Source organism: Berghia stephanieae, chromosome 2, assembly GCF_034508935.2.
Source record: "Berghia stephanieae isolate SIO BIC M18660-M18661 chromosome 2, UCSD_Bste_1.3, whole genome shotgun sequence".
NCBI classification, from domain to species: Eukaryota; Metazoa; Mollusca; class Gastropoda; order Nudibranchia; family Aeolidiidae; genus Berghia; species Berghia stephanieae.
In genome coordinates this window covers 43645164-43672337 of record NC_088361.1, presented here as the reverse complement: position 1 = coordinate 43672337, position 27174 = coordinate 43645164, and the positions used below count along the sequence as shown (strand labels likewise).

Sequence of the window (27174 nt, the reverse complement as noted above, 5' to 3'; positions counted from 1 at the left end):
TTCTCAGCTTCATCTGTCCAAGTTCTTATCCCTTTCAAATACGTTATTCTTTGTCTTCCTCTTATTCTTTTTCCATTCATCTTTCCAGTCAAGGCGAGTATTTCCAAACCAGGGTGGCGGATAATGTGTCCTAAAAATTCCATTTGGCGTTTGATGATTTTTGTTATCCGTGATCTTTTTCTGTTTGCCATTTCTAAAATTTCTTCATTTCTTTTCCTTTCCATCCATGACACCCTCATCATTCTTCTGTAAAACCACATTTCCACTGCCTCCAGTCTTTTAACCATGGTCTTGTTTATGGTCCAGCTCTCACAACCATATAGCAGCACAGACAGTACATAGCAATCCAGGACTTTGATTTTTGTTTTCATGCTAATATTCCTGTTTTTCATAATTGTATGCAGCTGGTTGAATGCATTCTTCGCCATACCTATTCTTTTCTTTATTTCACAATCTGATTTTCCATTGGATGTTACATTGAAGCCTAAATATTTGAAACATTCAACTTGTTGTATTGTTTGTCCTCTGCTTGTTATTACACAGGCTGGTGGGTTATTATTTTTAGATACCGTCATACATTCTGTTTTAGATATATTCAGTTCCAGTCCCATATTTTCACTACTCCTGACTACAACATCCAGTAATTCTTGTAGTTCATGTTCAGATTCTGCCAGTAGAACCGTATCATCTGCATACCTCAGATTTGTTACATTCTTTCCTCCAATACACACCCCCTTCTTATGTTCGATATCTCTTAATATCATTTCACTATAGAGGTTGAATAAATCTGGAGACAAAACACACCCCTGCCTAACTCCTCTTCTAATAGGTGTAAAACTGCTTAGTTCGTTGTCAACACGCATTGCTGCTTCTTTTTCCCAGTACAAATTCCGTAATATTCTTAAATCTTTACCATCAATGTCCAAGGATGATAGAATTTTGAATAGTTTTTCGTGTTGTACTTTATCAAAGGCTTTTGAATAGTCGATGAAACACATATACAGATCTTTATTTACTTCAATACATCTTTCCATCAGCATTGATAATGTGAATATTCCATTTCTGGCACCCTTGTCCTCAACAAAACCAAATTGCATCTCCCCAATTTCAGGTCGTATTTTATTTCTTATTCTTAGTAAAATTATCTTCAAAAGAATTTTTGTGAGATGTTGTATAAAGTACTATAATTTAACCATAATTCGAATAGTTGTAATCATGGGGCCAATGTTGTCCTCTAACGTGAAAGGCTCACTACCTTAATTCCGTATACAACCATGATCTAAGCAGAGCACTTTCCACCAGCTATGACATAAGACCCAGCTACCCAATCTCTGCGGGGGAAATAACGAGGGGCCAGATATAAATAAGAGTTACGGACCCGAACCTAATACTCTTTTGAGACGGATACTTATCTGATTGAGCAACAGGATCCCACTTGTACGGCTATGTTGTCTTGTAGCACGACACTTGCCTTCAGACCGGAAGGTCCAGGGTTCGAGTCGCGCTCTGAGTAGGGCATAGTTGAGTCCTTATAAAAGGCTCTTTACTCACAATCTCTCACCGTACTCAGGTTTTAAATACGTACCTTGCCGTTAAAAGCGTTGTCTTTGTCGAAAACAATGCGTCATCTCTCTCGTCCTACATGTTTTAGAATTGCTTTTGTCTAGGGACCCATTCCAAAGCGCTGTGAGCACTTTAGTGGATGTTACGCTATATAAATATTCAAGTTTTAAAAAACCTTATGATTCTTATGGCGGAAGAATAACTTCCTCTTTCTTATTCCTCGGAATACATTTCGGCCTATCTTTTCAGTAATTCCACGACACAGTATCCTGGAATGCGAACAATAAGTTGACAATAGCAGCTGGTCACATTTTTTTTCATTATAATAATAGTCTATAATGTTTTATCTGGAATTTTGTCAACCCACATGGGCATCAATTCAAACCTTTCTTTTGTGATCTTTTGTGGTCTTTTGTCATTCATATCCGCGTAATAACGTACTTCCTTTTTTTTTGCGTATGGCTGAACGTATTGTTGGAAATCAAAATTATTGAATCAAGTTTTTGAATAGGCTAGCGGCTTTTTATGACTAAATATCCCCCTTATCATGGACATAATAAAACGTTATTCATTGTCATAATAAGTTATCCGGAATGTGATACAAACCGTTAAAAAATATCTAAAAACATTTATAAATCACGAACACAATATCAAAATTTTAGCAAAAGCACCAGCATATTATTTTAAAATTTAAGTGACAAATTAGAAAGCAGATATTGGTGTAAGATAAAGATCTGAAAAAGTGTGTATGAAACAGTGCCAGACAAATCAAGAAAGAAAAAGAAACAGAAAGAAAGACCATCCCAAAAATCAGTCTTCCTCGACAGGGGAGGAATTATTATTCTCCAGTACAGGACGGATGATTTTTGGGGAGGTGATGTTTTTCTTGCATTTTTCGGTTTTTTTATTTGTCTGGCACTGTTTCATACAAACTTTTTCGGATCTTCATCCGTAAAATTTTAGTACGTCAAAAGATAGTCATTTCGTAAGATAATGGACTATGTTGAACGTTTTGGGGTGTGTGTACTTTTTGTTCTTTCTTTTATTAGTTATGTTTTGTTTTTATTTGTTTGCTTGTTTGTTTGTTAGGGGTTTTTTGTTTTGTTTTGTTTTGTTTTTGTTTTTGTTGGGGTTTTTTTTTTTGGGGGGGGGGTTATGTTTTTTTTTAATTGTTCTTTTTACTTTGACCGTACTTAAATGATAAATAATTGTTAATAAAAAGAGTTTTAAACTCATCTTGTGACCAGAAAAATAATGTAATCAGCTCTAAGAATATATCTATGAAAGTAGGTACGAGGATCATAATATGAGAGACCTGTTCCCCCAACAATGAATGAATAGCTGGGTCTTTTTAAATGCTAATTGTAATGGTAGACGTTTTATATAGAGAGTTTAGCCGAGGCCTCAATGCGCTTTTGGTGATCAAACCATACGCCCGAATAGAGGGTTGAGCCATATGTCGAGAATTCGTCTGGTTGCCACCGCTTACCGGATACTCACCCGTCTGGCAAGCTACCTCTTGCTGGACACCCTTCCATCGTGTTATTATCAAATTAAAAAGGTACTTTACAACCAAAGTTCTACAAATGACTGTGTAACAAATCAAAAATCAAATAGTCTTATGATGTTATGCGTTTTAGACGTTTTGCGTCATTCAGAACCAGATGGCAGTTTAGAAAGCTTTGCTTCGCTTAAGACTAATTGTTAGGTTTCGAGCATCCGCTCTCATCATGAAGTGAAAGTGATATCCCAGACGCAATTCATAGCGGAATCGTTAGGCTTAGTGATATTCTAGAATCACCAATCATTTACAGTATAAATTACAATAATTATAATTACATCAATAGAGAGCGATAAATTCGACATTTGGCTATTTCCGGGAATGACAGCCCACATTGTTTTGGGTTTATTTTTGTAAAGGAAGTATTCTGAAACCAACGCAAGACATCCTCCATTACAACGTTGAACCAAACCCATAATTGCATTCGGCTTTTAGACCTGCTCAAATTTTCATGCAGAATAAAGAAAACAAAGGGCATTATTCTTAACAGGTTTGATGCTACTATAGAAGGAACGAAATTGACGCCACTCATCTCTTTGTTATTATACTTAGCCAGCAATTTTTATGAGCAGTTCTCACTAAATTGTATTTATCAGACTATAAACGTGTAAAGTGTTTTGGTACGTTATAATCGGCTGGCAGATGTTTTGAGATTTTTAACTAAACGCATAGCATCGTTTGAAATTTGGTATCGGGAATTACCACAAAGCGCAAGTGATATGCTTCTGTATATTGACAAAACAGTTCTAAAAACTTTGGCGAGAAAACTTATGTTTTCTATACATCGATAAATTAAGATGACCTCTGACACGCAAAAGAGGCATATACACCAGAGGGTTATCTGACATCTCAATTTTAAATAAATTTGACAAGTTTGGGTTTATAATAATCTATTAACAAATGAAATAAAAAAAAATTCTGGCCAAAATGTTTAAAACGTGTTTATTATTTTAAAGCATTATCGTGCTTCGAATGCAGATAAAAATGATGAAATATCTTCGTCATAAATACCAAAGACTTTAAGTTCCAATAACTAATTATTATCTCGCTAATAATAGAGATTAACAGACCTTTCGGGGGTAAGAAAAATACCTTCAAAAATAATCACAACCATTAACCAAATCGGAGAATAGAAGAATGAATTAATTTCGAGACACATAAACAGAAAATTCAGGGCAAGACCGAAATGGTTAATGAGACGTAAAGATAGATTTATGTCAATTCACGCCTTACGGATCAGCAAGAATGACACACACACACACACACTCACACACACACACACACACACTCGTACATACATACACATATTCACACAAAAGCTCAAAGAAAGATAGTAGATTAAGTCAAATTTACTTAAAATTGAGATGTCAACCAACCCTCAGGTGTATGCAGAGGTCATCTTAATTTAGCGAAATATAAAATATAAGTTTTCTGGCCAAAGTTTTAGAACTGTTTTGTCAATATACAGAAGCATATCTTTTGTGCTTTGTGGTAATTCCCGATACCAAATTTCAATTGATGCTATGCGTTTCGCTAAAACTCTCACAACATCTGCCACCCGGTTATAACGTACCAACACACAACACTGTGTAACTTTAAACGTTTATAGTCTGATAAATACAATTTAGTGAGAACTGCTCATAAAAATGACTGGCTAAGAACAATAACAAAGAGATGAGTGACGTCAATTTCGTTCTTTCTATAATAGTGACATCAAACCTGTTAGATTAACGCCCTTTGTTTCCTTTATTTTGCATGAAAATTTGAGCAGGTCTAAGAGCCGAATGCAATTATGGGTTTGGTTCAACGTTGTAATGGAGGATGTCTTGCGTTGGTTTCAGAATACTTCCTTTACAAAAATGAACCCAAAACAATTTGGGCTGTCATTCCCGGAAATAGCCACATGTCGAATCTATCGGTATCTATTGATGTAATTATAATTACTGTAAATGATTGGTGATTCTAGTAAATCAATAAGCCTAACGATTCCGTTATGAATTGCGTCTGGGATTTCCCAGTGGGAAGAAGATTTTCTATCTCAGTGTGCCAGATCTTATCATTTACAATTGACACCATAAGACAATGGTTGCTTTGACCAATCAAAATATTGACAATAATATGCATTATGTTGCTTTGAAGTCAGCGTTTAATATGGTAATTTCAAAAGTCCACATTCTGACATTAAATAGCGTTTTATAATCAAAAACACAATAGCAATGATAAAGCAATCTAACAACTAATAACATTGAAAATAAAGGGACGTTAAGATAGTTGTGTGGATCAGATAGCTATTTAAAAGTAAAAGTCAGAGAGTAACAAAGCGTAAAGTCTAAAACTGAAATCTGATGTCATTGCTCGTGGTCAACTATTGCGACATTTCTTCTTCTTCTTCTTCTTCTTCTTCTTCTTCTTCTTCTTCTTCTTCTTCTTCTTCTTCTTCTTCTTCTTCTTCTTCTTCCTCTTCCGTCCTTCCTTCCTTCCTACATTTCTTCCTTCCTACATTCCTCCCTTCCTTCATCTTCCTTCTTCCTTCTTCTTCCTTCTTCTTCTTCTTCTTCTTCTTCTTCTTCTTCTTCTTCTTCTTCTTCTTCTTCTTCTTCTTCTTCTTCTTATTTTCTTATTTATTATTATTTTTTTTATTTTATTTTTTATTCTATTATTATTATCCTCCTCTCTCCTCCTCCTCCTCCTCCTCCTCCTCTCTCTCCTCCTTCCTTCCTCTCCCTTCTTCCTTCTCTCTCTCTTCTTCTTCTTCTTCTTCTTCTTCTTCTTCTTCTTCTTTCTTCTTCTTCTTCTTCTTCTTCTTCTTCTTCTTCTTTCTTCTTCTTCTTCTTCTTCTTCTCCTTCTCTTCTCTCTTCCTTCTCTTCTTCTTCTCTTCTTCTTCTTCTTCTTCTTCTTCTTCTCTTCTTCTTCTTCTTCTTCTTCTTCTTCTTTCTTCCTTCCTTCCTTCTTCTTCCTTCTCTTCTTCTTCTTCTTCTTCTTCTTCTTCTTCTTTCTTCTTCTTCTTCTTCTTCTTCTTCTTCTTCCTTCTTCTTCTTCTTCTTCCTTCTTCTCTTCTTCTCTTCTCCTCCTCTCCTCTCCTCTCTCTCTCCTCTCTCTTCTCTTCCTTCTTCTTCTTCTTCTTCTTCTTCTTCTTTCTTCTTCTTCTTCTTCTTCTTCTTCTTCTTCTTCTTCTTCTCTTCTTCTTCTTCTTCTTCTTCTTCTTCTTCTTCTTTCTTCTTCTCTTCTTCTTCTTCTTCTTCTTCTTCTCTTCTTCTCTTATTTATTATTTTTATTATTATTATTATTATTATTATTATTTTATTATTTTATTTTTTTTTATTTTATTATTTTTTATTATTATTCTTATTATTATTATTTTTATTATTATTATTTTTTTTTATTATTATATTATTATTATTATTTATTTATTATTATTATTATTATTTTTTATTATTATTTTATTATTTTTATTATTATTATTATTATTATTTTATTATTCCTTTTCTTCTTCTCTTCCCATTATTTTGTCTTCATGTTTAACCCCCTCCTTACCACCCATAGGAAATCGCCACATTCGTTACGATTTCAGCCAACATTCTTTCTCATTCTGATTTATTTTGTAAATCAAAATATTTGAACAAAAATGTTTGCTATAGTTACAGTGTTTAAGAGCTCGTTTAGCAGAAAAATATGTATAGCAAGAACTAATAACTTTTGTGTTTGAGTGAAAAACATCTATTTATATATAGGTTGGATGTGAAGTTTTGGGGACAATCCGGAAAATGGCTGGTAAGGAGAGAGTTAAATGTCTAGTTGTTGACGGACAAAGGTTGTCTTCCCCAGCTCTATGAAGGATGACTCCATCAAAATTATAAATTTGACGTTTTTCATCGTGACTGAGCGGCTAAACAGTTTTAAATGTCAAATCTAGTAACAAAGACAGATTAATTATATTGAGCATGGTCAATGAGTGAAAGGGTGATGAAGATCCCCCCCCCCCCCCTACTCTTAAATTGGTCCCTGGCATCGCATACAAAAAGGAGTCCAAATCATTTTGAAAAAATTATGGAATTATCAAAGTCTACTACTAAAACCTAAATGCCCTTCATAAAATCAGTCTCGGTCTTGCCTCAATACGATTTGTTGTATGGAGGAAAAACTAATCGACTATATAATAGCATTGAAAATAAGTATTTTGATAGATCAATATATTGTCATTAAAAAATTACACAAGATTTTGAGATGCTAGGCTTTTTAGTTTGCTAACATTTATTTAACTTCAGAAATGTGGAAAAAAAAAGCATTAAAAAGGTCAAATTTTAGGTACTACAAAAATTTAAAACAAATAAAGTTTTCATTAGCTAAATAAATTATGTGTATGTTTTAGACAAATGCTTTGTCTAGAGTCTCTTGAAATGTCAGAGCTCTATGTTCAACACTATGTCAAAATGTAACAATTTGAGGAAAAAAAAGCAGTTAAAGCTGAAATAGGAAATTCAATCCTGCCGTCGTGGTAACTATCAGATGTGGTAATTTTCAAATACTGGGTGAACATAATATTTGGATGTTTTGAATCATATTTTAAGGCTTAGTCTAAGCTTTTCAATGAAACTGCTGATTTCATAGATCTTTTGTTGCTAAGGGATGAACTTTGATATTGGATTTTTTAAATTATTTTTTTGATGGGCTTGAAATGAACCCATCTTTGGATAAGTCGTAAAATTAAGTAATGTTAAACATTAATTTCACGTTTTTACTCGTATAAATTGAAAGTTTGATGTTTGAAGTTGACCGTCTATCTAGGGTAAACATATAAATTACTAAATGTTGTTCTTTGGTGCCAAAATTGATAAAAATTGCTACCGCGTGTCCCCTTTAACTTAAAAGTATCAGTCCAAAATATCTGGCTAAAATATTTTTTAAATGCGCTTACATTCTTTAAAAACAACGTGCAAAGATTTAATCATCATCTAGTTTACTGTTTACATCAATCAAACAATCTAATTTTTAATGGATTCGTTTACAAAAAGGACGTCATTTTTCAAATAAATAAATAACAATGTGTAATTGAATGTAAGCTTCTATTTAATATACGAAAACAGATAAAATGGACGTTTCGGGTTTCCCCTTTATCAACAAAACAGGATGAATGAAACATCACAGACGAATGAGATAACGTGGCAGTGGCGTTATTGATTCATCTTAACAATGCCACTACCACATTATCTCATTCGTCTGTAGTGTTTCATTCATCCTGTTTTGTTGATAAAGGGGAATCATGAAACGTCCATTTTATCTGTTTTCGTATATATTAAATTGAAGCTTACATTCAGTTTCAAATTGTTATTTATTTCTTTGAGCTTCGATCAGCACCATTATTTACATTATTTCTTCAAATAAATCAAATAAGGATCTGAAAACGTGTGTATAAAACACTGCCAGACAAAGCTGGAAAAAAAAACACAAGCAAAAACCAGCCCAAGAAATCAGTCTACCTTGACATCCACAGTCAAGGAAGACTGGTTTTTTGGACGCTTTTTTTAAAATTGTATTTTCCTTTCTTGCTTTGTCTGGCACTGTTTCATACACACTTTTTCAAATCTTTTTCTTACACCAGTGCCTGCTCCTTAATTTCTCAATTTGATATTTTCAAATAATATAATATATGACAGTGAAAATGAGTTGGTTGTTCTGATCGTTGCACCATCACACCCACACACACACACACACATACACACATGATAGATAACCCTGTCTTGTAAGTGACTAATACCAATATGATCCTCCTACACAGATATTTCGGGCTATTATTAACTCTGATGATACATCGGCCAAAAGGGGATTTTCCTTATACGGGACACACGTTTTACTATATTTTTTTTTTCAAGGATCGGCTATGATGTCGAATACCGATTATTTTGACATCGGTGTTAACCTTAGACAAAATACACTGAGTGAAGAGGAATTATTAGTTTGAAATGTTTGAAAACAATTTTTCTTTCCACTTCCCCTATTTTTATTTCGTCTTGGATGGTCTCTTGATTATGGTTGCATGTTGTTCCCTTCAAGGGAAAAGACAATATGTGACCTCTCACCTTTCATCTTTCTTTCCTACCCACGGCCGCTCACGTGAACTCAGAAATGTGACCCATCGTCTCAGTCTAGTATTTAAAATGATCAGAAACTCTATGGCGATTGTAATACTTTTAGGTCGTTTCATTTCAAAGCAAAAAGGAAGAAGATAGGACAGTTTTTAAAACTCTATAATTACAATTAAAGCACCCGAGAATATGCAAAACAAAGGCGACTTGTTCAAATAGGGAACAGATGGATTCCCAGAGAAGCTATCAATATGCTTTGTTTGAAATCACCTAACAGTCTCATCCAAACACAAACACAGGTCTCTATTCAGGACAGTGTGAATTGACATGGGTGGTCTGCCTTTATATTGCCTGTGTCCAGGTGTTCAAATGAGCATCAAGTTATATTTATAGAGAAAAAAAATTGTTGAATTCTAGATATGTCCCATCGATGTATTTGAGATCAAGTGGGAAATTAAGCTTTGAAATTCCTAAGAAACGATCTTTAAAAAGTTCGTTTAGAACACTTATTATTAATATAGCTGCCCCAGACGTCTGAAATACCTTGCCACCTCATTTAAGATCAATATGTTCAGAATCCACTTTTAACGCCTTATTATTATTATTATTATTATCATTATTATTATTATTATTATTATTATTATTATTATTATTATTATATTATTATTCATTATCTATTATTATTATTATTATTATTATTATTATTATTATTATTATTATTATTATTATTATTATTATTATTATTATATTATTATTATATAATTATCATGAGAAAATGAGGGTCGATTTAATAGATCGATGTTTGAATGACGAGTTTTCTGGCCAAAATGTTATAAACGTAAAAGAACGAGGATAGATGATCATTATTGACGACCAGCACATATATGTAGACTAGAAAATTAGATGCCATCACTCTGAAAGCAGAAGATTATTTACACAAGGTACATATTCAGTCCTCCGGAAGAGTGTTTTAGACTTCCAATGAGATTGGAACCATTTTGACATCACAATTTTGCTCCCTATTGCGCTCAGAGCAAGTTGTCGGTCGGTGAGCATAGTTGTTGGTCGGTGAGCATTAATTACATTCTTAATGACATCCTTTAAAATGTCTTAATAGCAAAAGTGTCGTCATTTCCAATTATTTCCCTCCTCCTTCAATCCTATAAACTCTATAAACTCTTTTTCAACAATGATAGTGTCATACATCGTTTTAAGTGATGAAGTTTAATTATTTGTAATGCCTAAGCAGACACAAAGCATATGTAACTCTTCCATTATTGATCAAGATGATTTAATTCCTCCCCCGTTAATTAAAATTCGAATGTATTAAGGAGCATTGTGGCTCAGCTGTATGATTTTTGCGTTGTACTCGAAAGGTACCGATATTACGGACTATCCACCGCGTTGCGTGGCCTTAAGCAAGTCAACTCGCCTTAGTTCACTTTGCAGCACTGCACTGCGGCTGACGCTGGGGTTATTACATTCTACCCTTGGAAACGACCCTTAAGACAAAAATCCCCTAGGAGATAAATAAATTATTTATATTTTATCAAAATAGACGAAGAATTCGCCAAGAAGAATGATATCATTTCTTCTAAGAGGTCTTTGGAGTCGGTAGTGTTTCCTGTTTTATGTGTCAAAATAACTGTCATATTCCTGTCAATGGGTGAATGGAACAACGATGGGTCTGTACCACTTTTTTTTCCATAGACGTGGCTCTTCAACAATTCTCGTGCAAGTAACTCTCATTTGTATCAATGTAATGAAAAACGCGTTTCTGCGTCAATCCTTTCACATTTGCTCAATGAAGCCAAAGCAAATTCTCTAAATTAATTTGAGCATTGTTTTTCCCGAAATTATTAAGATTTAAGATCCAATAAAACCGTATTATCTGCCACGTGCCCAATTCCTTGTCGTTGTGTGGCGGCTTGCGTATTGCGGCTGCCTTTTTTATCCGGAGGGCTGTACCAGCTGGAGCTCAGGCTCCTGTCAGGTTCAACAATGCTGAGCAGGCCAAAGGGTAGAGGCCGGACTAATCTGGGTGCAACTAGCAGAGGAGGCCGTCAGCCGTTGAAGGCAACTCATCTAAAAAAGGACACTTCGACAACAAACCATGGGAGGATTGGACTCAACAGCCTTGAACGACTGCCTTTTAGGGAGTGAACCTCCGGAATAAATCCTGGCCCTCCAGGTTTGGGGTTGGACTTTGGGCTCACAAACCCACTCTGTCAAAAAAAATAATTATTACAGAAACCAACAGTAGATCAAAAACTCATGCAACTGGTGAAGTGATGTCTGGCAGACAGAATCCGAGATCTACAGCTCAGCAAGAACAAGCTGGAAAGGGGGTCCAGGGATCTGTATTGATGGCGGATGGGGGTGAAAGCCAAATGGAAGCCATCACCCAGACGACGTCAGGCCTTCTCCACCCAAACAAACTATTTTGGTGGGGGCTTGAAACGTTCGAACTTTGTATCAGACAGGAAAGCTTGCAAAGATCAGAACATGAAAGAGATGGACAGATATAAATTAGATATCCTTTCTATCTGTGAATCATGGTGGACTGATGAGGGGCAAAGAGATCTTGTGACTGGCCACAAAATTCTGTACTCAGGAAGGAAGAATGGCTAACACTTAATTAAATGGAGTGGTCCTGATTTTGTCAGAATTTGCGAAAAGGACACTGAATGGGAACCAATGTTGAGGGCCAGATTTGATTAAAAGTACACAACATTACAGTCATTGATTGTTGTACCCTCCTCAAGAAGAAAAGGTTGAAAAGGAGAAAGATTACTTTTATGAAAGACTAAACACTATTGTGGAAAGGACTCCAAAACATGATATTCTCCTGATTCTTGGTGACATAAATGCAGATATTGGAAGCGACAACTAAGAAAAAGAAAACGGTTTATATGGGCTCTTTCTTTAGAAACTGATAGACCATTTCTTAAATCAGCTTCACTAAGCAATACCTCATTTTAATGTACACATTTTATGCTGAGGTAGGGGAGGGAGGGGGGTTTCGATGGCACAACTGTTAGTGGACAACTCAAACAAAGGGCCCTTTTTCGATTACCGTTGGATTGATTCTTTTTCTGACCCCCTCTGCCCACCCAGACATAATTTGGGGTGGCTCTGTTTGATCTGATGGATAATACGTTGCGTTAGGTCAGCCTAATAGCTGGGTAATATCACTTATCTCCCTTGTCGGTTTCATCGGGATCATGTTGGCCACTACACTCGAGGATGCCTCAACTATTCTGCAGTATAGTATTCCGTTTGGACTGCATGACATAAACAACTTCAACTGCCTACCCAGAGACCATTTGAAAATGTTGGTGATCAACGACAATTTCTGGGGGTGAGGGGGGGGGTGGGGGAGAGGGTCCTCTCAACTTTGCCTTATATCTGCAATGAATTATAACCTTACAGACATTGGAATACACTCCATCTCCTTGACCCTATGATTTTAAAAGCCACATATTTCAACGAACATTTCCAATCCGTATAGTAAGAAACAAAAAGGCTGTCAATTATTCTTGTCACCAGTCGTCAACAATTACTCTCCGTGATTTCTAAGTGAATCCCTCATTTTCAATCCAAAACTTTTCTCTGAAATTTTAGAATGAAACAAAATGCATTTTTAAAAGAAAACCGAGATCAAATATCATTCCTAGGCAGTGCAGTCACAAACGTATGGAGTTTTTGTCAGTAAAAAAGACGAGGATTGCAGAATAGAAAAACCATTCATTCATAAAAATAGTTTTCTATATAAACTTGAAATCAAGACGGGCTTTCTATTCTTCCTTCTTAAATTTGGGAACCGGAACTATTGGCGGTTTTTGATCGTCCAGCCATGTCATTGTTACACATTATTAGTCCCCGTTCCTTGACGTTTGATCTATTTTTAAAATCCGATACTTCTGTGAAAGATTCGGATTTTCTTCAATCTACCCACACCTACGAGATGGAAACCCCCTTCTTCTGGTGCTGGAATGCCCAGAGCCTACAGACTAAAAAAAGGAATTCCCAAGAGAAATTTTCGTTTGGTTAGGGCTTATAAATGTCGAACAAAATACTCATTTGCACTACAAGATTTCGATAAGAACGACTCTTGCAAAGACCATCGTTGTATTAACCAGTTGGCAATGGGCATCAAATCTCAAATCGGTAATGTTAGGTTTTGAACTTATGCTAGCTTCATTATAAACATATTTGAAACAAAATTTTATAAGGATTGCATCAAGTTTTAATTTTTTGATTTTAAACAAGTGTCACTTGAAAACTGTTATTTAATAATATTTTGATTAATCTTAAATATACAAAAATGAAGATAAAAATTATTTTTAAAAAAATTCTATGAAAGTTATCGAACCCGTAAATGACGAGAGAAGATAAAATATTTTTTTCTCTATTTTATTTTTTAAGTATAATAAACTGTACATTTCTAACTTTTGTGAATAGGTGTGGTCTTCATGGCAGCTCTTTACTGCATAAACACTTCGGCGACAACGTTTCGTCATAATAGGAGACCTGTATGGCACTCCCCTTGTACAACAGAGATGCTGACTACCAATGGAGAGCACGCCTATGGGAATTTCAGAGAACCAGATAGTGATGACGTTGATAGGCTCGAACAGCAAATGCTTATTGAACTAAATCACGGGTTTCACATTTCAAGAAGACTTGGACATTTTATAGTATGTATGATATATTATTTAAAAAATTTTTAAAAATATATCTCTATCTATCTATCTATCTATCTATCTATCTATCTATCTATCTATCTATCTATCTATCTATCTATCTATCTATCTATCTATCTATCTATCTATCTATCTATCTATCTATCTACCTATCTATCTATCTATCTATCTATCTATCTATATATATACACACACACACACACACACATATATATATATATATATATATATATATATATATATATATATATATTTGTCTATCTATCTGTCTAACGAAATCTCTATCTCTATCTATCGGTCCATCTATTTGTACATCTATCCATCCATTTATCGGTCTTGTATATGTCTCTCTCTCTCTCTCTCTCTCTCTCTCTCTCTCTCTCTCTCTCTCTCTCTCTCTTTGTTTGTTTTTTTTTTTTATCTATCTATTATAGTATTTGATCTCTTATTTTGCCTAAAATAATAATGTTTTCGCAGCAGGTTGAGCAATCTAATGATTTGCGCACTTCAATGTTTCAGAAAATATATATTTATTAACTTATCAATCAACCATCTGTCTATCTATTCATCTATCTATTTATCTCTGTCTCTGTCTGTCTCTATCCCTATCAAAAATGAGGTTAAAAAGCCGATCAACTGGACTACTCGAGTAATTAAAAAGGAGCTTTAGAATTATCTTATATCTCCCACCTTATATTAATCAAAATATGTCGGCCCTGAGGACACTCAAAACATAAGGCAAAAGAAAATATACTATCTATCTATCTATCTATCTATCTATCTATCTATCTATCTATCTATTAATCTATCTATCTCTCTCTCTCTCTCTCTCTCTCTCTCTCTCTCTCTCTCTCTCTCTCTCTATTTATTTCTATCTATATCTCTATCTGCAGCCCATTGCATAAACTCTATCAATGGATATTTTACATTTTTATTTACATTTAGATGATATTATTAAGTTACATCAAACTCCGTTAAGTGTTACATTTTCTATTCCCGTTTATAAAAATGTGTGTCACAATCTCTGGCAATCTAATTGTTCAATATAAAAGCCGTCGACACTCCAGTTAACAATGACCGGATCCATACAAAAATGTTTATCAACCGACCGTGACAAGTCTGTTCCCCCTTTAAGTTCGTTGATACAATAATGCATTTAATATGAAATAATATGTTCTCTCATGTTCATTCTTACAGTGTGTGACTTATTACATATTCTATTCTCGTCGATTCAGATTCGGATTCTTTAACTTAAACTATCTTATATTTTGCGTTTTTCTTATTACGGATAAAATTTGATTTAATGTAGATCAACATTAATTGTATGTGAGTAATTCATCTTTTTTTCTTCTTTTTTTATATTTTTGTTATCATTTTAAGTTTGATTATGAAAATAATGATAAACTACATGTCCTAAACATTTTAAATATGGTAAGGGGGGGGGGGGGTGATTTGGATCGAGAAAGACGGCTATTTTTGTAGATTTGGATTTCTGTTAAAACTATTCTACCTAATGTGCGATATTCTGATTATGGATAAAGTTTTATTTTATTTAGATCAACAATAATTAAGTGAGTAATCTATCTTTTTAAAATCATTGTTATTATAAGTTTGGCTACATAAAAATAATGATAAACTGCATGTCCAATGCACCTTAATGATGGGGGGGGAGGGGATGTTAATTTAAATGAAGAAAGAGGGCAAAGGGATGGGGTTCTGATTTTGGTGGGGGGTTTTATAATGAAACTCGTTGATTTTATTAAAACCCAATCCACATTTCTATGTTTGACAGTGCGTATATCTTTTTCACTTTACTTATCAAGGTACTCATTTAATTGTTTTAATGAAATTTTACATGAAAACATCAAAGGAAAACAAACATTGTTGGTACCGATCCTCCAAACTTGTACATAAGGCATGAGATCATACAATTCCTGACAAACATGATAACGGCAGTCATTGTTCAAACTCCAAACATTTTTTATAAATAAATAAACAACATATGATTAACATAACATATCATAATAAGGGTTACTTAGGTCAAAAACCTTTCAATACTCTGTGAAAATAAAGAAAGTTCCAGGTTCAAAATTGCCTGATATAATCATAGTTTATAATCATCATTTACATCATAAACAATCAAAAATATATCAATTAAAAACTTATTTATCAAATTCCTATCTTAATATATGTAGTTTACCCCTATTGGTTGCATTTTTAAGTGATTTATACTTTTGGCGTCTCTAGTTATAAATTTCATACTGTTCCATGTATTAACTGTCCATAAAAATATACTGTAAAATTGTCAAATATTTGTAGACAATGATTTTAAAAGGGTACATATAAACTTCTTATGACTTTCTTCTATTCTTTTCTCCCTTCTGAAACGCCAGCCGTTGATTGAGTTGCTCTTTTTTTTTTTATTTGGTTGTTCTTGTTTTGTTTTTGGGGGTTTTTTCTTGTTTTTGTTTGTTTGTTTGTTTGTTTGTTTGTTTGTTACTCTTGTTGTTTTTTTTTTTCTTTCAGTTTTAGAAACGTCTCTCTTTCTTTTACTCGGAAAACTGATTCTCATTCTTTCTTTTGCGTGTTTTTAAAAAATGTTGTTTTAGTCAGTTGTATTTTTGTTTTAATTACATTGTCACCTTGTCACATTCCCGTCCCTTTTGTGACCATAGCATCATTGTGGAATTATGTTGGGCTCATCAAACAAAAACGAAAACACTTAGTTCACAAATCTTCAAGAATAAGTTTTATTTTTCATATTTCCACCGTAAATTTACTTACTTTATCCATATAAAATTAAATTAATACGCTCTTATCGAAACCGCACACTAACCTATAAGATTAAAATCCTTTTATTCAAAATAAAAGACTGTTATTGACATTGAATATCTATTTAATTCAACATCCGTATCTCATCCGACCGTCTCGGGTCAACACATTAATTTAAGACAATTCAATTTTAAATTGTCTTGTTTATAGCACCAGAATGCAATGATTCAAAATCTTAAAGCGAAAAACCTTTCTTTTTTAATTGGTTGACACGACCAGGTCTGAATGGCCATACTCTGAGGAAAAATAATTCTAAAGATTTTGGCCAAAAAAAAAAACGTGTTGAGGAAAATCTAAGGATAAATGAAACATTTTTCAAAGCAGCATTGTAATAATTTTGAGGCCGTGCAGGTCGGCAACTGTAGGATCATCATTGCTTTGCTGTTTTTGGTGTAGGAAACTATTATGAATGAAAGGGGTGAAGGAGGTAATTTTGACTTACACTGATAAAACATCCTTTTTTAAAAATATTTTGGTCAGAAAACTCTTACTTAAATAACCATCGATTCAGGTTACCAGAAAACATGTCAAAAATGGTTAAACTGGAGACTTCAAAGAAGGGTGTTTTGTCACTGTGATGCAGTAATGGATGAATATTGAAAACGACGGAAGGAAAATTGTGAATAATTATCTAAGAAATTATCACAAAATGTTTGAGAACATTCTGTTGGGTTTTGTTGTTGTTGTTGTTGTTGTTTTTGTTGTTGTTGCCTCTTAAGCTACAAATTATTTCAGTGTATCTTTCCTTTGCTAAGGCAATGCAAATCAAAAATATGACTGTTTTTAAAACAATATTGAACCTCATATTATGTGTAACAGTTTTAAAAATTAACATTTAATTTCTTTAACAGAAAAGAAATCGTTTTTTGGGCAATAGTCACTTGTTAGGGGAATGCCGGACTCTCCCATCTCTTCCCGGCATGCCACAGTTGGAAATCACTCGAGGACTGAATGACCAGGTGAGCTGAAACTGTTATTTCATAGCATTCTATTAAAATAAATAAATAATAAATAAATAAATAAATAAATAAATAAATAAATAAATAAATAAATAAATAATTGAGTTTATATATAGCCCGATATCTACTTAATGTACTCATATCTACTTAATGTACTCAAAGCGCTTTTCAAGGGGTCCCTGACCAGCAGCAACATGTCACATGTAGAACGAGACATGACGCCTGTTGGGCGATATTACCATTTTTTTTCGACAGAGACAACACTGTTAACAGTCAGGTATTCATTTTACACCTGAGTACGGTGAGAGAATGTGAGCCTTTTCTAAAGACTCGACTATGCGCCGAGCGAGGCTCGAACTCAGCGAGTGTCATACCACTAGACCACATAGCGCAAATAAAGTAAGGTAATGGAGCATTTACAAGCATAAAGATTCGTGACCAATCACATAGCTTGAAGTTTTTTTTTCCAGCTTTCTGAAATGGGAAATTACTATTAATAATTGCTTGCTATCCTCTGGAAAGCGGCAGAGTGGTTGTTTTGTCGAGCAGTATTTCCCATCAATTCTAGGCTGAATCCATCTACCTGTTTTAACAAGTTAACTGCCGTACTCTAGAAAAAACGACCTCGCCTCGCGAGGTCACCGGTTTGAAAGTTTTTGCTACGATGATGGTCATTTAAATCGATCGATATTTGAAGGACGAGTTTTCTGGCCAAATGTTACATAAGAGTCTTTCCAGGGTATGGCATGTAACGAGTTAATTCTATGGAATATATCGTGTGAAGGGAAGGGCTAGTTATGACAGCTCGTGGGTACGAACCCAGGTCACAACGAGGCAGTCATGTGTTTATCAATTGGCTAACGGGAAGACCCTGTGGACAAATTCACTGCCAAAGATATTCCGATATCATTGTCATACACGAACACCTTTAAATGACCGAAGAGATCATAATACAACACATTGTCATGTCTGGTTTTCTTACCCCAAGTACCTATTAAGACGTTCATTGAGGCGGCAACAATGAATTCTGGTAAGCATAAATAACAGATCCGTGACTACCACCGTCTACAATTACAATATACTCGAATCTTCACGCACACATACACACACACACGCGCGCGCACGCATAGACACACACTCACACACAGACACACACACACATATATATATATATATATATATATATATATATATATATATATATATATATATATATATATATATATATAGATCGGTACTTGTTTATAAATAATATTATGTAGTCGGCACATCGCTCTATAAGTCTCTAACAAGATATCGCAAGGAATTCAATTCACGCGAAAAATAGTCACGAAGTAACTGTTGACGATACCGAGGACAAAACCTGTTATAAGGATGCTTAACTCCAATGTCCGGGACGAAAACTATCTATTTATATACTATCAGGTTTTCCAGGCACGTGAAATGAGGTAGGTGAAAGTAAAAGAAAATAAAAGAACCAAAAAAGAAAAAAGACAGAAAAAAAATATATGCTCAATCTTCAATTATTATTCCCAGGCGTTCAATGAAGTTTCTATATATATACAAAGAGATAGAGATTAATGAATGAATTACTTAATGTGTTGTATAGAACCGGACTAAGAAATTAAGGAGCAAGCATTTGTGTAAGATAAAGAACAGAACAAGTGTGTATGAACGGTGCCAGACAAAGCAAGAAAGAAAAATACAAGAAAAAAAATCATCTCAAAAAATCAGTCGAGGTTCGACTGATTTTTGGGGATGTTTTTTTTTTTTCTTGTATTTTTTTTTCTTGCTTTGTCTGGCACCTTTCATACGCACTTGTTCTGTTCTTTATAGAACCGGGCATAGGATTTGTTTTAAGAAGTTTTCCGGTACTTTCAAACCAGCACCGTATGCATCTGTCGAGTGGGGTTTAGGGCATTGGTTTGTTCGTCGTGATATATTGACTGAAAACCTTTAATCAACTACGATCAATTTTAACAGAATTTGGGATCCAAAAAAACGTTAACTAATCGTAATCATAAAATATCGCTCTACCCATAATCCAACACAAACAATCCCATTAAAACATCATGTCAGCTCAATGACCAGCGCGGGCTACATATCTACGTATTGGGTTAATGATTAAACTGTTCAGAATGTCGGATGTCGTCAAATCTTTATACCGCCAATTGGCTTCTACAGTCATGACGTCACTTCCCTCGTAATGACGCATAGTAACTTAGTAACTGGCTCTGAACTATCGCCCTTATGAAATATTTCTCCGACGAGCATAAAATTGTATCCAGAGGAGAACAACATTATAAATATGATCATGTTTTGACTTTATACATTCTGATCACAAGACATGTAAAGTTCTAGCCAGCACGAAGAACAAAAAGTACCAATTTTCTTTGTTTAGAACCACGCTGCTCGCTGTTTCTGGAGGACGTGACATCAGACTATTGAATCCAATTATGTCCCAGTCAAAGAATTTTTCTTTAATAATTTAAATATGCGCATTGTATTGCGAATGTAACGCTAGAAGTAATGTGTGTGTGTGTGTGTGTGTGTGTGTGTGTGTGTGTGTTGAGTAGGTTTGCATGTCTGTTAACCCAAATAGTTATGGTCCCATTGTTGTAATGGAAATGCACTCGGCCCAACGCTGAATGTTGTCCATTATAACAATGTTAAATCAAGCCCTTAAATGCGGTTGGATATCAGACCTGCAAATATTATGAGCAATTAGGTGTAAGGTCACACGATAGCAAAAACACTTGATTGGTCAGTGGATCAAGTAAATCAGAACACTCCATTTTCAATTTATATCGTAATAATTTTTTTTATATCTACTTGTCATCTGGTTTTTTATTTTGTTTTTCTTTTCAGGATTCCTATGCTGTCCTCTCATACGATTTTAGAAGACTGGCCACCCTGGCTGTCTTCATGAATGAAACAATCCGAGATAGCCATTTGTACCGAAGTCGTCTGAACTCGGTCCTCGTTCAGATCCAGAAATCAATGTGCCTTATGGAAATTGTCGCCCTTTCACGCGGACAGACGATAATTCGCGACATTACAGAAAGTGTGATGCCCGCTGGATTGAAAGATCTTCGTGACTCGGGTCAGAGAGATAGAAGGAATTGCCTCATTGTAAGAGATGTAACAGAAGTATTTGATGATATTCAAGAATGGTACTCCCAGTGGATCTAATTTTTTAAAGATAATTTGTCTGTTAGAGCAACCTCAATGTTATTGAGTCAGAAATAAGTAAGTGCTATGCACTTCAAAACAGTATACTGTTTATAATGCGATAATTACATATAATATGTACTATTTCAGTTGTTTATTTGCCATAACCATGTTTAAACTTTAATATTCGTTCCATGTTTAATGAAAAGCAGTAATATTTGACATGTCGCCTCCAAGCGGTATTATATTGGGCTGATTTGGTCTGGTTGCCAAAAATTGAATTTTTAGTCATAGGCATGACTTGACTTAGACTGAAAGATCTAAACAAGTGTGTATGAAAGGTGCCAGACAAGGCAATAAAGAAAAAGACAAGAAGAAAAAAAAAACACCCCAATAAGTCAGTGTAACTCTACAGTAGACTGACTTTTTCTGATGGTTTTTTTTCTTGTTTTGTCTGGCACCTTTCATACATACTTGTTTACATCTTTATATTACACCGGTGCCTGCTCCCTAGTTTCTTAATTTGATATTTTTCCCGACTTAGTCATATGAGTGTTTTGCATCTTTTTCATTGGACTGGGACGCCTCGCTTGCCTCCATCAGGTCGTAATGAATATTTTTAAAGTAATAAAATTCGTTTTAGTCCAAGCGATTTTTTTTCTCAAGGTTTATTCCAAAGTAAAAGTGGAATAACCGCAGTGAGGCTCCCCACTGTGAGCTAGGGCGAGGTGACTTGCTTGAGGCAAAAAAGCGCAGTAGGGAGTCAAACCTGGTACCTTCTAAGTCCGAGGCAAAGACCATACCACTCTGCCACGCCTTAGTTTAAAAAACAAAAATTTTAAATTGAGCTTTATATAGTTAATCAATGTTACAAGTGATCACTAGCATTAATTCAAATAATATTACTTATCCAGATGCAATACAAAAGTCTATGTTTCGCATCATGCACTTGTGGATTAATATCAAATTCGAAACAAAGAATGCATGTTCTAGATAGTTGTAAATCTTTGATAGCTCGAGAGTTGTATTATTTAAGATTTCAATATTACCAGTAATGTTATCATATTTTTTTTTTGAAATGTTAATTTATTAACAATAGCCTTTATAAAAATAACAAATAAACAAAGCCAAACAACGCCCCCCCCCCCCCTTCCCTCCCAAAAATACTTTTAAAACAAGCGACTGGAATACTCCATAGTTCACACATTCACAATATATGATTTATATTACCTTCATTGTTTTAATTCAGGTATTCAATCTGTTTAATATCATTGTCATTGTTTTACTTCAGAGATTCAATCTGTTTAAAGCATCTGTGTTGTTTTAATTCAGACATTCAATCTGCTTCATATCATATGTATTGTTTTAATTCAGGCATTCAATCTGTTTTGCACCATTTTCATTGTCTTAATTTAGACATTCAATCTGCTTCATATCATTATTGTCATTGTTTTACTTCAGATATTCAATCTGTTTAAGGGGCGGTTTGGGTCTTTTTAAAAAAAAATTTAATTACCAATATTGGGCAGTTTTAATCATTCTATATCGTCATTATAGGTTAAAAAACAACATTTATGGTGAAAAAATTTAATTATCTGTGTCGATACCCATTTTGCGACCTAATTTGGGGGTCTGACATCAAAAAATATAACAATCTTGTGGCAAACGTTCCACAAAAACTAATGAAGGAATGACCTCCATATTCTTCCCTCTTGTCAACATTGTACTATAGTGTGTCACCATAGAGAGATTTTACGGCTTTAGCTTATGGAATTTTTATTAGAACATTACAAAGTTGAGAATCAAAATATTATCACAAAATTGATGTTAAAAATTCAGAATTAGGATTATAATTCAAAATTCACATATCTTATCAAAAAAATCTCTCTATGGTGACACAATACATTATCTCAGTGATAACTGTGGAAATTTTCAGACAATTTCATTGAATAGATTCAGAGAAACGTTTGACACAGTATCCCATACCCTTAGAAATATGACATTTTGAGAAAATAGCAAAATAGCTTCCCGTTTTTCACACTTTTCTTACTATCTGTACCATTTTCGACTGTGTTTTCATGCCTTTATAGTCTACTTTAAGAATTTGGACTTCAATTATATTATTTCTAGGGTAATAAAAGATCAATTTCCACCAAAATCTCAAAATCAATTTTTCGAAGGATTTTCCTAATAATTAGACCCAAACCGCCCCTTAAAGCATCTGTATTGTCTTAATTTAGACATTCAATCTGTTTTGCACCATTTTCATTGTCTTAATTTAGACATTCAATCTGCTTCATATCATTATTGTCATTGTTTTACTTCAGATATTCAATCTGTTTAAAGCATCTGTATTGTTTTAATACAGACATTCAATCTGTTTTATACCATCTACATTACTTTAATTCAGACATTCAATCTCTTTCAGATCATCTACACTTGTTTTAATTCAGGCATTCATTGTTTCATATCATCTTAATTGCTTTAATTCAGGCATTCAATCTGTTTTACATCATTTACGCTATTTAAATCTAGGCATTCAAGCTGTTCCATATCATCTACATTGCTTTAATTCAGATATCCACACTGTTTCATATCGTTTACATTGTTTAAATTGAGACATTTAATCTGTTTCATATCATCTAAATTGTTATAATTCAGACGCTCAATCGGTTTAGAATTTCTGCATTATTTTAATGTACTATATCATCCAGACTCTACACTGTTTTACACTCACAAAATATCAAAACACAAGATGTAATTCTCACCAATGGTCTTTTTATATCGTTTATTCAAAGAATAGTTTTCATTGACTATGTACGTATTTTATTTATAATATGATAATGGGAAACCCAAATTTGACTGTATATGAGTTACTGAAGCATGTTCTCAGTTTACATTCCCTCCAATTAAGTCTTTAACGTATATTCACATCATTTTGATGTATATGCATATATTTTTTATTCATATCCATATGTAAATAAAAATTTGCTGTGACATAATCATTAATTGAAAGTTGCATGGCTTTTCTGTCTCCATTTTTAGACACATATATGATGTGAAAAGTTAAGGCCAAGTCTATGGTCTTGTTTGTTGGCTTTTTTATGGTTTTACGGCGCCTGAAACAAATTTAGGTCATTTCAGCGCCAGAAAATAGGAAGAAAATGGGATAGTAAAACAAATTCTAGATTTACAATTAAAAGGAAACAAGAAAAATAAGACAAAGTGGAATTTTATTTTTTTAATAAATAAATAAATAAATACTAGAGCTTTTATATAGAGCAATATCCACTAGATGTGTTCAAAGCGTTTTACAAAGGGTCCCTGACCAACAGCAACACTATCATGTAGAACGAGACAGAACGCCTGTTAGGCGATTTTACCATTTTTCCGACAGAGACAACGCTGTTGACAGCCAAGTACTCATTTTACACCCGAGTAAGGTGAGAGAATGTGTGTAAAGAGCCTTTTCCAAGGACTGAACTATGGCCTGAACGAGGCTCGAACCCAGGACCTTCCGATCCGAAAGCGAATGTCATATCACAAGACCATATAGCCGCACGAAAGCTACACATATCAAAGTGAGAAACTAAGGGCGCAGGCACTAGTGTAAGATAATGATCTGAAAAAGTGTGTATGCCAGACCGGTATTCAGGAGGTTTGAAGTTCTATCCCTTGTTGAAGCAGGCTCATTTTTGGGAAAAGCTTTATCTTTTTGTTTGGGGGGGGGGGGCGGTTTTGTTTTTTGTTTGTTTTGTTTGTTTGTTTTTTGTTGTTTTTTTTTATTTTTGCTTTTTTGTTTGTTTGGTTTTTTTTTTTGTTTTTTTTTTTTTTGGGGGGGGGGGGGGGGTTCTTTCTTGCTTTGTCTGTCACTATTTTATACACCCTTTTTAGGAGCCTAATCTACACATATTAAAAAACGAGCTTTCATAAAGTACAATAACCACTAAATGTGCTCAAAGCTCTTGAAAGGGGGCCTCTAGCCAACAAAAACACGTAACATGTAAGAAGATACATGACGCCTTTCAGCGATATTACATCTTTTTCGGACAGGGGCAACACTGCTAACGGTCGGGTACTAATTTTACACCTGAGTACGGTGAGAAAATGTGACTAAAGAGCCTTTTTCAAGGATCTAAATTATGCGCCGCTTAGAGCACCGGGACTCGAACCAGGACCTTTCCAAAAGAACTCGACTATACGCCGAGCGAGGCTCGAACCCAGGACCTTCCGATCCGAAAGCGAGTGTCATACCACTTGACCATATGGCCGCACTAATAAATTATAAATCCTCTCTTGTTAATTTACGCCCATAACCGTGCTGGACTATCAGGGGTTCTTGTTTTTGTTTTGTTTTTTGTTGTTTTTTTTAGGGGGGGGGGGTATTTTTGTTTCGCTTTTGTCTTTTTCTTGTTGATTTTTTGGTTGTTTGTTTATTTGTTTCTTTTTTTGTTGTTGTTTTTTCAATGAATTCCCGTGACAATGTTTATATTGTCTTTTGTGTTCATCAACTATTATAAATAATAACTTTTCGAGGAAACCCAATTTGATAATAATAATAGAATAAGAGCGTTTTACAAGGGGTCCCGAGCCAAACGAGACATGACACCAGTTAGGCGATAATATTACAATTTTTTTCCGACAGAGACAATGCTGTTAATGACCTGATACTCATTTTATAGCCGAGTACGATGAGAGCATGTGAGTAGAGAGCCTTTTCCAAGGACCCAACTATTCGTCGGACGAGTCGGAAAGGTGTCTCATTATATGTGTGTGTTTATATATAGAATAATAAGACGCCCTTATTTTCCTTCTTTTTTTTTTTAAACATAGGAGCTCAAGAAATATTTTTCTCAGGCCCGCATCCGGTTTTACTAAAATAAAATGGGGGAAAAACGAATAAAATTCGCGTGACATTGTTTAAAAAAGCCCGAAATGTGTATTTTATTTTTATCTTCTGCTGCAAATAATAACTAAATATTAATATAACGCTTTTGGTTTTCGGGGAAACCCGATTTGATGATAGAATAATAGCAACAAAAATATTTATAGCTTATGAAAAGAAAAAAAAAAAGCAAAGGAGTTCAAGAAATAATTTTTCTCAGGCACGTATCCGGTTTTAACTTTTAAAAAAATATTATGCATAATAATAATAATAATAATAATGATGATGATGATGATGATGATGATGATGATGATGATGATGATGATGATGATGATGATGATGATGATAATAATAATAATAATAATAATAATAATAATAATAATAATAATAATATCATGGCATGTCAAATAATTATTCTATTCTTTACATGAAGTCACTTTCTTTTAATATAAGCACGACTTGAATTTTAACTTTATATTTCTTTAGCATATTTTAATCTTTTTTTTTTTTTTTGTATGCACATTCACCTAATCTTGATGGATATTTTTCATTTTTAAAATGTATAAACGGGAGTGGGGGGGGGGGGGGGCAGGTTAATGCTTATGTCTTTGTTTTAAAGAGTTTCACGGCGCTTCGACACTTAATTTATGGGCGGATAGAAGACACAGGAAGTGACCTCCTCCCAGCATGAGAGATCAAAAAACCCCATCCAAGGTTAATACTTACAACACATGGACCGCAGATGCCTGACGTAAAAGATAATAATAATAATAATAATAATAATAATAATAATAATAATGATGATGATGATGATGATGATGATGATGATGATGATGATGATGATAATAATAATAATAATAATATTAATAATAATAATAATAATAATAATAATAATAATAATAATAATAATAATAATAATAATAATAATAATAATAATAATAATAATAATAATAATAATAATAATAATAATAATAACTCTTATAGAGCGCACGGTATCCTCAATCATGAGCTTTTTGGCGCTTTACATAAACTAAAAAAAATATTGTAGAAAGTACATGACATCAAAAAATAAATGTTTTCGATGACTTCTTGAAAACAGACAATGATTTAGATTCTCTGATGCTTTGTGGAATGGTGTTTCATACAGACGGACCAAAATGAGAAAAGGACCTTGTTCCAGCCTTTGCACGAATGCGTGGGATAGCCAAATGGGTGGTGTTATAGGAGGAACGCAAAGGTCGGGTTGTCGACTATTTCTATAGGAGTTCTGTGAGTTAAGGAGGGCCAGTGTTTTCCAGACAACGATAAACGAGGACACATGCTTTGAATTTGACCCTTTATTCAACAGGCAGCCAGTGTCATCTTCGAAGGAGAGGTGTGGCAGAGTCAAACCTCTGCCTTCGAAAGACCAAT

General features: G+C 34.1%; 1 protein-coding gene across 1 annotated transcript; it reads left to right on the top strand.

Moving 5' to 3' along the window:
• Positions 1 to 13315: 13315 nt before the first annotated feature.
• On the top strand, positions 13316 to 22012 carry LOC144964939 (uncharacterized). The gene is made up of 4 exons (XM_078899742.1): positions 13316 to 13378; positions 13673 to 13908; positions 17598 to 17705; positions 20574 to 22012. Exons 1-4 carry the CDS (start codon positions 13357 to 13359, stop codon positions 20895 to 20897), a joined length of 690 nt encoding a protein of 229 aa, XP_078755868.1. The 5' UTR covers positions 13316 to 13356; the 3' UTR covers positions 20898 to 22012.
• Positions 22013 to 27174: the final 5162 nt, after the last annotated feature.